The sequence below is a fragment of the Lacerta agilis genome, chromosome 7, assembly GCF_009819535.1.
Source record: "Lacerta agilis isolate rLacAgi1 chromosome 7, rLacAgi1.pri, whole genome shotgun sequence".
In the NCBI taxonomy this organism is placed as follows: Eukaryota; Metazoa; Chordata; class Lepidosauria; order Squamata; family Lacertidae; genus Lacerta; species Lacerta agilis.
This window is the reverse complement of record NC_046318.1, coordinates 62,408,272-62,423,789: the sequence shown is the minus strand read 5'-3', so window position 1 is coordinate 62,423,789 and position 15,518 is coordinate 62,408,272. Positions and strand designations below refer to the sequence as shown.

General features: G+C 44.7%; 1 protein-coding gene across 3 annotated transcripts in view; it reads right to left on the bottom strand.

The window, feature by feature from the left end:
* Window positions 1–782: 782 nt before the first annotated feature.
* The window catches only part of ESRP1 (epithelial splicing regulatory protein 1), a 34,960-nt gene continuing 20,224 nt past the window's right edge, over window positions 783–15,518 (bottom strand). The window contains exons 10-15 of one of the 3 annotated variants that reach the window (XM_033155594.1): window positions 14,285–14,586; window positions 11,839–12,057; window positions 10,474–10,672; window positions 4,807–4,975; window positions 2,621–2,726; window positions 783–2,039 (exon numbers count right to left, since the gene is read on the bottom strand). In XM_033155594.1, coding sequence (XP_033011485.1) covers window positions 2,636–2,726; window positions 4,807–4,975; window positions 10,474–10,672; window positions 11,839–12,057; window positions 14,285–14,586 — 980 coding nt within the window. In that variant the 3' untranslated portion in view covers window positions 783–2,039; window positions 2,621–2,635. Of the gene's footprint in view, window positions 2,040–2,620; window positions 2,727–4,802; window positions 4,976–10,473; window positions 10,673–11,838; window positions 12,058–14,284; window positions 14,587–15,518 lie in introns of those variants that run through there. The other 2 variants (XM_033155595.1, XM_033155596.1) reach the window with 2 other exon arrangements.

Sequence of the window (15,518 nt, the reverse complement as noted above, 5' to 3'; positions counted from 1 at the left end):
TCTTTTTTAAACAAACAAATTGTTTATTACAGCAGTAAACTGAAAGGAAGGGGGGGATCTTCAGTTGCAATTTGGAATACAGTATTGTTGCCTTACAGCAGCTGAGACTGCTGCTGCTGCTAACAAGGGCTGGCCATTGCTGGAGGTCAGAGCTGTGCAAATGCTGCCCCATCTCATTCCCTAGACCAGCATGCTGTTCTCAGGTGGAGTGGAGGACGCTGTCCCAACTGCTAGTGTTGAATTAAGTGTCAGCTGTCATTCTGGTCAGGTTTTGAACATAGATTGGGAAGGAGAGGGCAAACTTGCACTTTTATCCCAACTTCACTCCCTCCCTCCTCAGACAGATGTTTATGAAGAAGTGATTTGGTCTCATTCATGGCAGTTGTGTTCTCTCTTCCTCCCAGAAGGGAGGGGTGGTGGGCAGGAGGCTGTATGTTTTGAAGTGATATTTCCTTAATAAATGGACATGTTGCAGCAAACCCTCAGCACTTTAGCATAATACCGATTATACAGAACGTTGCATTCGAAGGACCTGATGCATATGTTATGAAGATGGCATGTGCCAGCCAGGAAATCTTGCGGAAAAGGTCCGGATTGTGCAATGATCTTTGGGAAACTATTTCCACACAGCTCAGCATTGCAGCTGTTTCTTTTACAAGAACCAGCCCCATTGAAGGATGCCAATTCTGCTCTGCTCTGCTGGGAGAACAGGTGACGCAACATTCAGTAATAATCAAGCAATAATGGTGTGTGTACAGAATGCAACTCGAGGGGTCCACAAATGGATTCAAAACAGTTTTAATACTTGTGGAAGATGCAAATGCAATGTAAGTCAAGAAGCAAAACATCCACATAGCAGGGTGGTACAAAATCCATGTAGAGCAGCGCAAAAAACCGCACTTCTACAACAGTGATATGGTCTATTTTTAATTTTATTTTTTTTAATGCTTTCGGTAACAATTCATTCTTTTAACTCAGCGGAAGGGGCAGGTACTAAAAGTTAAAAGGAGAGTGTCTGGGTTACAATTCTCCCAATAATCTCCGATAAACCTCCAATACCATCCAATTTAATTACTGCCTCCATAGTCAAGACCACTGTGAGCAAATATTATGTTCCCATGATTTCCAAGTGTCAGATTTTATTATCATACCAGTAATTCTAAGTTCTGTATCTTATAAGAGAAGAATTGAAGGGTTTGTGTATTGTTACAATACCCTCATTCCCCCACATTAAAATAATCATGGGACACTAACTTAAATATACAGTAGTCCAAATGTGCAATATACAAGTTTAGAACATTACATTTTATACTTTATATGCATATAATAATATATAATCTATTTTACAAAAATGTTACAGCATTTTCTCCCTCAAAGTATTGCATTTCACATTCTTAACCATACCTAGACTGTCAAGTAAGCCTGGCTAGAATCCAGTTTTTTTTAAACAAATAAATATATACAAACACAAAACAAACAATTCTTTATATATATAAAAAACCCAAAAGGCACAATCCCAAGGTCTTTATTTTATGTATATATAAAAATAATAATTTTGTGTGCAAATAAAAATGAAAGTTTGGTTTTATCATGATATGTTTTTCTAACAATTTGGGTTTTTGTTTTGTTTTTGTAGTGATTTAATCTCAAGGAGGACCCTTTGTGTGATAGGTGAATTTAACACTTTGAAGGCAAGGGTAAAGAAAACACCCAGCAATATCCTTCCCTTGTGAATTTGGCAACTGTGCTATCAAAGTAGTGAATGTCCCAGAAACTTTAAATGGCAAGCTTGCACCTGGGGTGTGCGGAGAGAGAAGCATCCCTATGGCCAACTGTGCATATGCCTAGTTTTTGTTTCCAAATAATAATAAAAATAATAATAATAATAAACACCACGAAAACACAAAATGACAGGTAGATATCCAAGACAGTGGAAACTTCCCATGTGCTAGAAGGGTTCAGCCACTGTAGAATTAGGAGTGAAGTCAGAGGGACCTGCATTTGGTTGGCTGAAGTTGTGCAGGAAGTTTAAGTGGAGCCTAAAAGAAACGTGCAAATATCTGAGAGTTCTGTAAACTGGCGTTGAAATTCATTTTGCTTATAGTCTTAAACAGACTCCACCCTGCCGGCCCCAATCTACCAGTTCATTACCATGGGAGGGCTGTCCCTCAATAGATAGATTCAGGCAACAGCTGCCCTTAAACACAATAAGCTGAGCATGAACACAGATGCAGCCTTAAACACAATATGCCAAGCATGCAACTCAAGCTGGGCCAGAGCTGTCAACTTTTCCCTTTTTAAAAGGGAAATTCCCTTATTCCGAATAGGATTCCTCGCAAGAAAAGGGAAAAGTTGACAGCTATGAGCTGGGCATGCACACAAGGGCAGTCAGCTACTAAAGCACTGTGCCGCCCCTCAACATTTGGAAATGGCAACATAGGGCTGTTTTAGCTGCCAATCCTGGCTTCAAAAAGCTTGGAAGGACATGGAGGAGGGGAATGAAGGGAAGGAGGAAGGAAAAAGATCTGGGGGTAATTGTAAGCACCCACTCTGCAAATAGCTACTCCCAAAGTTCAGTGCGTACATTGTGCATTTGGGAGAACATGTTGCTGAACCTTACCTTTGTTAAGAAAATCTAACTGCTTGGACCTTTGAAGACAAATCCGTTCTTTGGGCATTGACCTGGCCGATTCATCTGCGTGTACAGATCCATTCTCTGCTGCATACTATAAAAATTACAATTAACATGTGTTGCAAAGGGAACAGTTGTTAACACAAAGCATAGCTTGTAAGATCATCCCAGGCTCATTCCATACAGAGCATAAGGTGTGTCTATTGTCTGCTAGCACTATTACTTGATTCCAAGTGTCTGTTTAACATTTACAGTTAAGTTAAAGTTGGATTCCAGAGAAGGCTTTGAGCAATCACAAAATGGCAATTGCTATCAAATGTTCACTGTTTCACCCCCCTGCATCCGGTGAGCTTGAATAAAGATCCCAAGGTACACATGGATTTCTATTAATCATGATTACTGTAGAGAAGATGATTAGATAACAATCTTTTCCAGATGTGCTTGGTTACTCAGGTCAGGCTCTCAGGATATGCACTTGGGGCAAGGAAAGCCAGCAGAGTTTTACTGAACAGCCTGTACCGAATTTGAACTTAAAAATACAACTCCATAAGGTACACCGGCTCCCTCGGCCAGTAACGTGAGATGAGCGCCGCAACCCCAGAGTCGGACATGACTGGACCTAATGGTCAGGGGTCCCTTTACCTTTCCAGGAAGTTCAGAGACCTCAGGAGTCGCAGCCTAACTGGGTACTGGAATATTCCCCAAAAGACTTCGGGTTTGGTTTGGCTTTCATTTCAATACCTTCTTCTGTCCTCATCCTTGTCTCAGCCAGAACATTTTCCAGGATCACAAACCAGCTCCTTTCCCAGTGCTCAAGAACTACTACAGCTCCACCATCATATGAGCCTCCATTCCTCCGATATGCTGAACTTCTGGACTTCCTTTTCCTGTATGCTGTTCTCTGGGGGCTCATCCCCTCTAAACCTACTTGGCTCCATTAAATTTCCAAGGTGAATGCCGTGGCACATGCCCCCCTCCCCTAGACTGGCTGCCAACACACAGAGAAAATATTCAGATATTCACCGCTAGGTGGTTCCAAAGTCCTTTTACTAAATAGCATGGGGATAGCCCAGTGTTTCCCAAACTTGGGCCTCCAGCTGTTTTTGGACTACAATTCCCATCATCCCTGACCAGTGGTCCTTGCTAGCTAGGGATGATGGGAGCTGTAGTCCAAAACCAGCTGGAGACCCAAGCTTGGGAAACAGTGGGGTAGCCAATCCACTGCATCAGCTTTACTCAGCATTAGTCAGCAGTCGGGGTTGATGGGAGTTACAGAATAGAACATCTGGAGGACCATACTGGCTACCCTTGCTTTAGTGCAATGCACCCTTGTACATAATTTCTGACCAATTACAGGTGCACTATACTCTTATATATGTCTGAGTTATCTGGGACATACACCCAGTTAAGTGTGCGTGTACAGCAGTCTTTCTCCAAACTTGGGTTCCCAGATGTTAAGGGACTACAGCTTCCCTCATCCTTGACCATAGGGCTGTGGCTGGTTGTTATGATGTAGGGTCAACAACATCTGGAGACCCATAGTTTTAGGAAATGCCAGTGCACAAGATTGCAACCTTAGTCTCTCCCTCCCCACAAAAAAGTGTCACCTAATTTCTGGAGTTCATTTACTAACTTTGTCTCATTGAAAGAGACTCGCTTCCAGCAGTGGCTCCTATAAACCAGGGGACTGATCTCTCAAGACGTTAGCTTGGATCCCAACTTCCCTTCTATGAACGAAGAGAGCCCATGAAGCAGAATTCTTCCCTGCTTCCTTTTGTAGCCCCCTGAAAACCTGCTCTTGAGGATTGAGCAGCCCTTTAGAGTAGTGTGAGGGTATTTTAAGGAGGAGATGCTGCAGATCGAGAAGGGAGTTGGCAGAAATCGAACACACACACAAACCCTTTCCTTGCACGAACAAGAAAGCCACTTAGGATCCAAGTCAGCATTATTTTAAGACAGGTCAACATCCTTTACAACAGGTAAAACATTTTGCACAGGTCACAAGCCCAAACTCACTCTCCCTACCCGTAACACAACAGCAATAATCCATAATGTATCCTGATCAGTGGTAAGCAACAGCTTGTTTTGCTGCAACATAGCATGTTCATAACCTGCTATATTCCGCTACAAAAGAAGTCTGCCCCTCACTCTCTCTTTTTTGGTGTTTTGCTTACCTAGGGTAATATGCTGTGTAATTCATAAAGAGCTGAGTGCCAGCTGGATAGTATGCTGTAGAAGGTTGAAGTGTCCGTGGATTGAAGAGCATGGAGGGTTGGTAGAGTGCTGCATCCGTCGGGATAACTGCCGCAGGAGTAGGGAAGGAGTAGGAAGGAGGAGACATGCCTAAACGACAGAGATGAAGAAGGTCAGTGCTTCTGTGCACAACCTTTTTTAAAAGCACAAAGCATGATTAAGGCCAGGCTACACTCCCGATCCAGGTGGTCATTTCACAGCAGAAAGATGCAATTATACTACAAGCTATATTTTGCCCTCACACTTCTAGGAGGTAAAGGTAAAGGACCCCTAGATGGTTAAGTCCAGTCAAAGGAGACTATGGTATTGTGGTGCTCATCTCTTTTTCAGGCCGAGGGAGCCAGCGTTTGTCCACAGACAGCTTTCCGGGTCATGTGGCTGGCATGACTGAACCACTTCTGGTGCAATGGGACACCGTGACAGAAACCAGAGCGCATGGAAACACTGTTTACCTTCCTGTCGCAGCGGTACCTATTTATCTACTTGCACTGGCATGCTTTCGAACTGCTAGATTGGCAGAAGCTGGGACAGAGCAACGGGAGCTCACTCTGTTGCGGGGATTCGAACCATCAACCTTTTGATCAGCAAGCCCAAGAGGCTCCGTGGTTTAGACCACAGCGCCCCCACATCCCATTACACTTCTAGGAAAAGCTACATTAATTGACACATACACAAAAAGGCCATGCTTCTTGCTGACCGCTGTTCTTAATCTGTTGAGTCACATTGCGGCCTTCATTGGAAAGAATTATTCAGATCCAAAAATCTAAAAAAACAATTAAACCAATCACACGCTCAAAGAGGGTGCAGAGGTGGTGAGAGGTGTGGCTTAGGGAGAATCCTGCCTGATCATTTAGTGCAGGTTTCCTTCCAAATGCTTTGGATTATACCTGTAAACTCCCATCATCTGATCACCAGTAGTCATGGTGGTTGGGGCTATTTTAGATTAGTTTAGAATGCCGCATGAACCCTAAACTGTGACTGATTTTTGGTTAGCAAAAACAAGTCAGCTTCACAAATTATGGTTTGGAGATTTATTTCCACTAATCAGCTAAGTTTAGCCAGGGTTTGTTTGAGTTAAGATGGCAAGGCAGGCTGTGGTTGGTAAAATGGAAGCAAGATCTTCCAAACTACCCCCTGTGGCTATGCGAGCAGAGGGGACAGCATGCAAGCTCAAGGAGTGCTAGGCCTATTCTCATAGTGCTGAACCATGGTTTAGCATTACAACCAAACTAGACCCTGTGAACGCCATCTTTATACATAAAGAAAAATTACTCAAAGAGTCCTTCTGTCTGAATACTGGTCTGCCTCCAAGATCTTATTGCAAGTTTACTTTGGGCTATTCCTAAATCAGACACAAACCTAGGTAGCTGACATGTTGGGAATTTGGGACCAAACACTGACCCGAACTACACTCATTTGAAGTGGATTTTATCTCATGTCAAGCTGCAGGATTAGTAGAAGTTACACAATACAGAAAAAGGAGCTCTGTCTGCATATTATAGTCCTATTCTCAACAATGAGGACTTAATACCTTCCTTGTTTTTGAGACTGCAAATACTGAAGTATAGAGTGTTTAACTTCTAAAAGGAAGATGTCAGGATCAAAACCTGTCTAGAAAGAATGTGTTTTCAAAGCTCTCCACCCAGCTATTAACATTTACACTCTGTTTTATGGCCCTGGCAGAACCCCCAAGACAGCTTATAGAAATTAAAATTCTATATATAACATTAAAACTCATAATAATAATAAAGCCAAACCAATACAACCCAATTAAAAATGGAAGTACTGCACAATTCACCAGTATCCAACAAACATAGGAAGCTGCCTTATATATTGAGTCAGACCATTAGCTACATTTAGCTGAATACTGGCTGTCAACACTGACAGCCAGCAACTTTCCTAGGTTTCAGGCAGATGTCTCTCCCAGGGCTACCTGGATGTGCCAGGGATGTGCCAGTAGAGCACCTGCTTGCTGTGCAGGGATTCTGCACAGCAAGCAGGTGCTCTACCACTGAGCTACAACCTTTCCATATCAACACAACCAGCTACTCCAATTACTTTATAAAAGAGCCAAGTCTTAACTGACCTCCTGAAAGCTAAGAGAGCACAAGCTGATAAGCTTCCTTTGGCCAAGAGTCCTGAAAAGAGAATGCTGCCCTTAATATGGCTTCTGAAATGCAAAATAATTTGAGGAGCTGTAGCTGTGTTAGCTTCTTACAGCAAAATCAAATCAAAGATGCATTTGATGAAGTGGGCTTGAGTCCACAAAAGCTTAGGCCATTACAAATCTGGCTAGTCTTCCTCCCAGAACCACCAGGTAATCCTAGTCACCCACTGAAATCACCTGACAAATCATTTCACAGTCCACACACACTTGACCTATGCAAGCTTCTTTCCTGCCTTAAAAGACATTCTACACTCTCAGTTCCAGCAGAGAGCCTCCTCCCTCCCCAAGCAGGTGACGCTCAACTTCACTCTGGCCAAAGCTGGGGGGGGGGGACAAAGAAAGAAAGAAGCAGGACATATTTCACCCTGCAGATGCTACCTTATTGGCGAGAGTAAGCCTCATTGAGCTCAGTAGGGCTTACATCTGAGCAGGCAGGCATAACAATACAGTCGTACCTTGGTTTTTGAACAGCTTAGTTCTCGAATGTTTTGGCTCCCGAACGTCACAAACCCAGTAGTGAGTGTTCCGGTTTGTGAACTATTTTTGGAGGCCGAACATCCGACGAGGCTTCCGACTGGGCTGCAGGAGCCTCCTGCAGCCAATCAGAAGCCGCACTTTGGTTTCCAAACGTTTTGGAAGCCAAACAGATTTACGGAATGGATTCTGTTCAACTTCCAAGGTAAGACTGTATACTGTACATCAGGGGTAGCAAACATGGTATCCCCCCCCCCCGATGTTGCTGAAACACAACTCCCATCATTCCCTGACCATTGGTCAGATTGCCTGGGGCAATGGGAGTTGTAGTCCATCAACATCTGGAAGACACCATGTTTGCCATCCCTGCTGTAAATACTAGTTTTAATTCAACTTAACTGGCATTTCCTTGCTAGCTGAGAACAGATTTTTTCCTGTGCAAATTTCTCCCCCTGCCCAGACCACTCCCCGAATCCCTGAAGGATCTGTGGATTTTTGTGCTGACACCTGTGCCCTCGCTGTCTTGGCAGAAGAAGAAGAAGAAGAGTTTGGATTTGATATCCCGCTTTTCACTACCCGAAGGAGTCTCAAAGCGGCTCACATTCTCCTTTCCCTTCCTCCCCCACAACAAACACTCTGTGAGGTGAGTGGGGCTGAGAGACTTCAGGGAAGTGTGACTAGCTCAAGGTCACCCAGCAGCTGCATGTGGAGGAGCGGAGACGCGAACCCGGTTCCCCAGATAAGGAGTCTACCGCTCTTAACCACTACACCACACTGGCTCTCAGTTTGCATCCTCAGTGGAGAAGGGGTGGAGGAGACACTGCACAAGGAGGAAGGGGCCCTTCCTGCTTCCCAGGGTCCCACTCAGCTTCTTTCTCTCACTACTGATGGTTAGGAGTTAAGGGTACAGAAGGCTTTCAGGTAATAAAATCAAACAGGAAGGAAGAAGCCTTGCAGGGGCAACAGATCTACTGAGGGCTGGATCAGGCCCAGGGCACTTGCAGTCCACCTCCTCCCCAAGTAACTGCCTAGTGACGATCATGAGCTGGTCAAATGGGAATTAAGCAAAACAAGCAAACAGACCCATTATTGCTGGATTTAGCCAGGTTCCAAATCTGGATTTCTTTTGTCACAGCTTTTTCGCTTTATGTTTTACTTTGCTGAGCAAACAGAAACTAGTCCAAGATCAACCGATCAATACACCTGGGAGACTTTTACCAGGTGCAACTACTCTGTGAATGTGAACAGAGGGAGAAATATTGGACTAAACTCAACTTGGAAGCTTCTCACTGGCCATTGATAGTGGAATAGCCAGGCTTTGTTCACTCATTTTTGAATGGGGCATCTAATCAACACAGTGATTAGAACAGGGGCCAGCAAACTTTATCAGCAGGGGGCCGGTCCACTGTCCCTCAGACCTTGTGGGGGGCCTGACTATATTTTGGCAAAAAAACCCCAAAAAACCGAATTCCCATGCCCCACAAATAACCCAGAGATGCATTTTAAATAAAAGCACACATTCTACTGATGTAGATTCCCGGACTGTCTGCGGGCCGGATATAGAAGGCGATTGGGCCGGATCCGGCCCCTGGGCCTTAGTTTGCCTACTTATGGATTAGAAACTTCATTCTCATGTTTTCCCTCTTCAGCTTCCCTTTTGCCTCCCAGAGCTCAGAAAGTCCATCCTTTTCTACACAACGGAATAGATATATAATTTCCTCAGGTGCAGATGACCCATTGCACAGCCGTTCGCCCCATGCAGGTTGTTAATTGCCTCTTAGCCTTTTCCTTCTTGGTGATCCCTCTCTCCTCTCTAGGAATCAATCCCCGTCACTTTAACCCTTCCCTTGCCAAATAGAATTACCTAGCAATTATTGCAGTTACAGGTGGGTAGCCGTGTTGGTCTGCCATAGTCGAAACAAAATAGAAAATTCTTTTCAGTAGCACCTTAGAGACCAACTGTGTTTGTTCTTGGTATGAGCTTTCGTATCTGAAGAAGTGTGCATGCATACGAAAGCTCATACCAAGAACAAACACAGTTGGTCTCTAAGGTGCTACTGAAAAGAATTTTCTATTTTGTTTCGCCTAGCAATTATGATCAGGAGTGCAGAGAGAAGGGAGAATTTCTCTCTCCCCGGCCCCTGTAATCAATGGTCCCAATGAAAGTCACCAATCATTTGGGACTAAGGAACTGTCCATTTGGGTACCATTTGCATTCTGGAAGCTAAGATGCTATTCCACTTTCAGCCTGACGTAGAACAGTTATGATCAGATGTGACTACTGGCAAATCACCTGTGTCATTAGGAAGCACTCCTGGACTCCATGTTAAATTAACCACCTCTCTCACCTAGGCTGTGACTATTGAAAATAGTCACCTATACCTTCTGAGGTTCATAAGCATAAATATACTGAAATATACAAACTTATAGTTTTTTACTATGTCAGCCGGAATACATTGGTCTCACCCATCTGAGTTAAAAGCTCTTTGTTCCCTAACAACCCATCATGAATTTTGGCTAACTTTGGTGTAACGAAATGCCCTGTATATGCTTCTCTGCATTTCCAGGCACCCATATTTGATATTGGCTTCTGCTGCCAGTCAGTTTAAAACATGATCCTGCAATTCTGAGCTGAAGTGCTCAAAATCAACACTTGCCCAGTGCAAATTAAACTCCAGAGGGTGTGGGGGTAGGAAAGGTGTGGGTCAGCAGAAAAGCGAGAGTAAAGAAGCCAATTCCTATCCAAATCACAGTAGTCCACAGCCAAAAAGGAGAACAAAAATCAAAGGCTGCTACCGATTTCAGATGGGAAAAGCTTTGCATTCCAGACCCCACAGACACACTGATCCCTTCCAAGAGAGGAACACAAAAACAGAATGGATGAAAGAAGCTCCGACACCTACCAGCGTACAGCAGAAAGTAGCGCCAAGACCCAAGCTAAACTTACATGGTAACTTACATGGTGGTGGGGATAAGCCATTTCGATTTAAAGTGCCCCCCATTAATACAAAGTTCATCTCCTCTGCAGAACACTGAAAGACTTCGACGTATCTGTCCTTCATGGTCTTCTTATGGCACTTCTGAGCAGCCATAAATGCTCGGTCTGAAGATTTCATTTGGATAAAAGCATCTCCAGAGGGACGACCCTAAGAAGGGGAAAGCAGAAAGGTGAGAGGCTGCAGCATCAAGACAAAAGGATTTACTCAATTTTTTAAAGAAAAAACATCATTGATGATAGCTCTTCTAAGTTTCATCTAGCAGCCGTTCTGTTTCAATAGTGGGGGAAAAGTTTAACTTTTATTCCTTGCTGTAAAGCCGCAATATGTCTGTTGGGCAACAGTCCAACAGAGTTCCTATGTACCAGGAAGTTATTTTATCCTAGGTTGTAACATGAACTGTTTTAAGCTGTGCACAGCTTAAAACAGTTCATGTTACAACCTAGGATAAATAATTGCAGAACATCTTTCCGAGCCAGGCTTTTGTGATACCCAAACCCATTTCTACACCGACAAGCAGTAGCCGGGAAACATTGTTGGCTGTTGCTAGGCACCCGAGAAATGCAAGTCAACTGTACAATTCCATCCCATAATCATGCGAGTAGTGAAGAACAGCTGTGGCACAACCAGGGGCTGCAGGAGTAGTGCCCAGTTAGCATCATAACAAGGTGGGAGGTACAAATTTTGACGTGCTGTGAATCCTGCCTCAAGGACTGCCTCTTTCCACATAAACCTACCCGGACCCTGAGATCATCTTCTGAGGCCCTCCTTCATGTGCCCCCTCCTCGAGAGGTTCAGAGGGTGGCAACATGAGAACGGGCCTTCTCTGCAGTGGCTCCCCGTCTGTGGAATGCTCTTCCCAGGGAAGTTTGCCTGGTGCCTACATTATACACCTTTAAGTGCCAGGCAAAAACATTCCTTTTTAGTTCAATCAGTCAATCAATAATAAATACATAGGAGCCGCGAGCCACAGCAGAGTTTACCACTATTTAGTTCTCTGGGGACAGCTCTTTATAAAAGCCAAGAACACACAGGAAGGGGGTTCTATACAGCAGCAGTGGGGAACTGGGAGTCTCAGTGCAGTGTGCTTTGCAAGCCCCCCCCCCCCGCACCAGCTGATCATCAGCATGTGCAAACCCCCTATTTGGCTCAGTCACACATCTTCCAAACTTATAGGTGTAGGGAGGTGAGAGTGGCTTGGCTGAAATGGCTTCAAAGAGCACCAAATGGAGAGGCCTGGCGGGCCTGATTAGGCTAGAGGCTCCCCACTGCTACTGCGCCCTTGTTAGAAAAATGAGATTGTCCTCTCCACTTACCTGGTGATTTAATACCATGTGAACCCCATGAGTCCTGATATCTCCAGAGAACTCCCCTAAGAATCCCAGAATATCTTCTATAGTGGCGGCATACGGAAGCCCCCGCAGCCGTATGCAGTCTCTGACGTTGGTAGGAGGTACAAATTGCTGAGGTAGTACAGGAAGGATGGGCGGAGCGGGGAGAGGAATGAGAGGCACAGATGAGTATCTGTTCAGTACCTGCAATAAAATGAAATAAAAATACGTTAACAGTCGAGTGGCTTCCCTGTATTTCGGACTATAGCCTGCACCGTCACATCGTATTTTGCTAGCATTGTTAAGTTCCCATTTAACTAAAAGCAAAGTAAGACAGCTCATGCCTGATCACTCATCTAAGTAGGCAGCTGGTGTATGGGGTACAAGGAGGCCAAGAGAAAAAAGAAAGGGTGGCTTCTTACTGGCAGGAGGAATCCCAAGGCACACCGAGACCATATAACACCAGTCCCGAAAGACCTACATTGGGCTCCCAGTTCATTTCCGAGCACAATTCAAAGTGTTGGTGCTGACCTTGAAACCCCTAAATGGCCTCGGCCCAGTATACCTGAAGGAGCATCTTCACCCCCATCGTTCAGCCCGGACACTGAGGTCCAGTGCCGAGGGCCTTCTGGTGGTTCCCTCCCTGAGAGAAGTGAGCTTACAGGGAACCAGGCAGAGGGCCTTCTCAGTAGTGGCACCCACCCTGTGGAACGCCCTCCCATCAGATGTCAAGGAAATCAACAACTATCTCACTTTTAGTAGACATCAGAAGGCAGCCCTGTTTAGGGAAGTTTTAAATGTTTGGTGTTTTATTGTGTTTTTAATATTCTGTTGGGAGCCGCCCAGGGTGGCTGGGGAAACCCATCCAGATGGGCGGGGTGTAAATAATAAATTATGATTATGAAAGGACTCTTCCATTTGTGAACCGGCAGGAGGTAAAGGCTGCATATTGCACATGTCACATGCTGCATCCCCAAATGCTGACAGCAGAGAGCAGCACAGAGGCATCAAACTCTTGGCCCACCTGTGTTAGGCCTAGCGGAGGTTTTATACTGCTGCTTTTTAACTGCCGACAGTAGTACTAGTAGATGAGCGTTTTAATTTGTGTTCATGTGATTTTATTGGTGTGAACCGCCCTGGGCTCCCTTTAGGGTGGAAGGGCAAACTATACATTTGCACGCAATAATGATCTGCCTCATCCTTCCAGCATGAGGTCCATATAAGAATAACAACAACCATTTTATTATTTATACCCTACCCATCTGGCTGGGTATTTGTTCCCTCCCTTTTCCCCTGACAGCAACTCAAGGTGGCTTACAGGTAAAATAAAAAGAGCTAAAAACTTTAGGGGGGAATAAATAAAAAAACAATTAAACATTAATATAATTAAAACCATATTTTAAAAATCTATAAAAATAACAAAAATAACAATAGAAGCTGCACAGCACCAGCCCTTTCATTAAAAGCAGTCTGCTCCCAAAAGCCTTAAGAATAAGACAGTCCTCACCTGCTGGCGGGAGGGCAACAAGGAAGGAGCCAGCCTAACTTCTCTAGGGAGGGAGTTCCAATTCGAGGAGTAGCCACCGAGAAGGCCCTCCCCTGCGTCCCTACCAAGGGTGCTTGTGAGGGTGGTGGGTCCCAAAGGGGACCAAATAAGGGTGGCAAGGAGGGACTTGGTGAACCATCAGGCATGCATTCTCCAAGCTCACCAACCCCACCAGACCTTTTAAAGATTTTAAACTGTAAACGGGGAATGGCTCCCTCGCAATTTAAAAAGTTTGCAGGGATGGTAGCGGAATTGGCCTCTGAAAAACCCTCTGCTGTGATCCACTGCACTCCAACCGTAACATTCCCGCTCCCATTTGTTAGAATGAAAACAGAAAGGGACTACTGAATGAGTTACTACTGGTACACTACAAACACACTTTCCAGTCATCATTTCTGTAATTCTACACTCTTGTATCATGCTTCTCCTCTCAAGCTACAGCCCATTGCGCAGAGATGTTGCAACTGGGATCTGAATGCGCAATTCTGAGCAAGACTTAAAAGCTGACATCGTCATTTATTATTTGTACCCTGTCCATCTAACTGCATTGCCTCAGCCACTCTGGGCAGCTTCCAACGTATTATATATAAACATAATAAAACACTAAACATTAAAAAGCTTCCCTGTACAGGGCTGCCTTCAGATGTCTTCTGAAGGTTATATAGTTACTCATCTCCTGAACACCTCTTGACAGCTGAAGTTCAGAAATACCCAAGTTGTAATACAATCAAGCAATATAGAAATTTTATGAAATGAAACAAATAATCTAGTATTGGCCCTGGACCCAACACTAAATGGACTCCTGCTATAACTACCTCTGTCCCCACAAAACTTCAGTTTCACAACAGATTCATTTTATGACATTAAATCAAGTCCTTAACTCACCTGCTGGACCTCAGCAGCTGTACTCCTGAAGAGCTCTATGTACCTTTTCCCCAACAAGTCCTTGTGTTTCTTTAGCGCATTCTGTGCATATTCCTCACAGGCAAACAACACAAACGCATCCCCTGTCGGCCTACTGTCAGGATACGTCACGAAAAGGATCCCTTCTTTTCCACCCGTCACGGGACAGTGCTGGCCAAAGAACGCCAACACTTCGTCGGTGGTTACGCTGAACGGGAGGCCGCGCATACGAAGGATCACTTGGTTCTCTTTCGAAAGGAACTGAGCCACTTCGTTGGACGTGCCTTCAAGAACCAAGGAAGTTAGAAGTTGAGATAGCTGTTCGTTTCCCATAGTTATGACAGAGTAAAATGGCTCAGGACGGCAATACCTCAAGGACCGCCTCTTCCCATATGAACCTACCCAGACCCTGAGATCATCTTCTGAGGCCCTCCTTCGTGTGCCTTCTCCTCGAGAGGTCTGGAGTGTGGCAACATGAGAACGGGCCTTCTCTGCAGTGGCTCGTCTGTGAAATGCTCTCCCCAGGGAGGTTCGCCTGGTGCCTTCATTATACACCTTTAGGCGCCAGGCAAAAACATTCCTTTTTAACCAGGCCTTTGGTTGACCCGATGGACATCTTATACCCTTTTAAAATGTGGCTCTTGGGGGGGGGTGTTAGTTGGGTTATTGTTATTGTTTTTATTTTATATATTGTGATCTTTTCTGTGAACTGCCCTGAGACTTCTGGGTAATAGGGCGGTATATAAAATAAATCAATCTATAATGTAATGTAATGTAATATCACAACTCCTCTCCCTGTGTGGCCTGTGCTCATTTTAAGAAGACTCACACCTACAACATACATTTAAAGCACTCTAGTGCACAAGGAGAAGGGGACGACAGAGGATGAGATGGTTGGACGGTGTTCTTGAAGCTACTAACATGAGTTTGGCCAAACTGCGAGAGGCAGTGAAGGATAGGCGTGCCTGGCGTACTCTGGTCCATGGGGTCACGAAGAGTCGGACACGACTGAACGACTGAACAACAACAAGTGCCACTTTACCTGTCAGGAAGAATCATGGGAACTGTAGTTTGTAAAGGTGCTGGGAACTGTAGCTCTCTGAGGGAACAGTTCCCAGCATTCTTTACGGCTGGGAGAAGGGTGCTCTTCAAAGTATGCGGTGGATGAAAGTTTCTTTACTTCTATACAAGAGGCAGAAATGCCACCACATGGGAC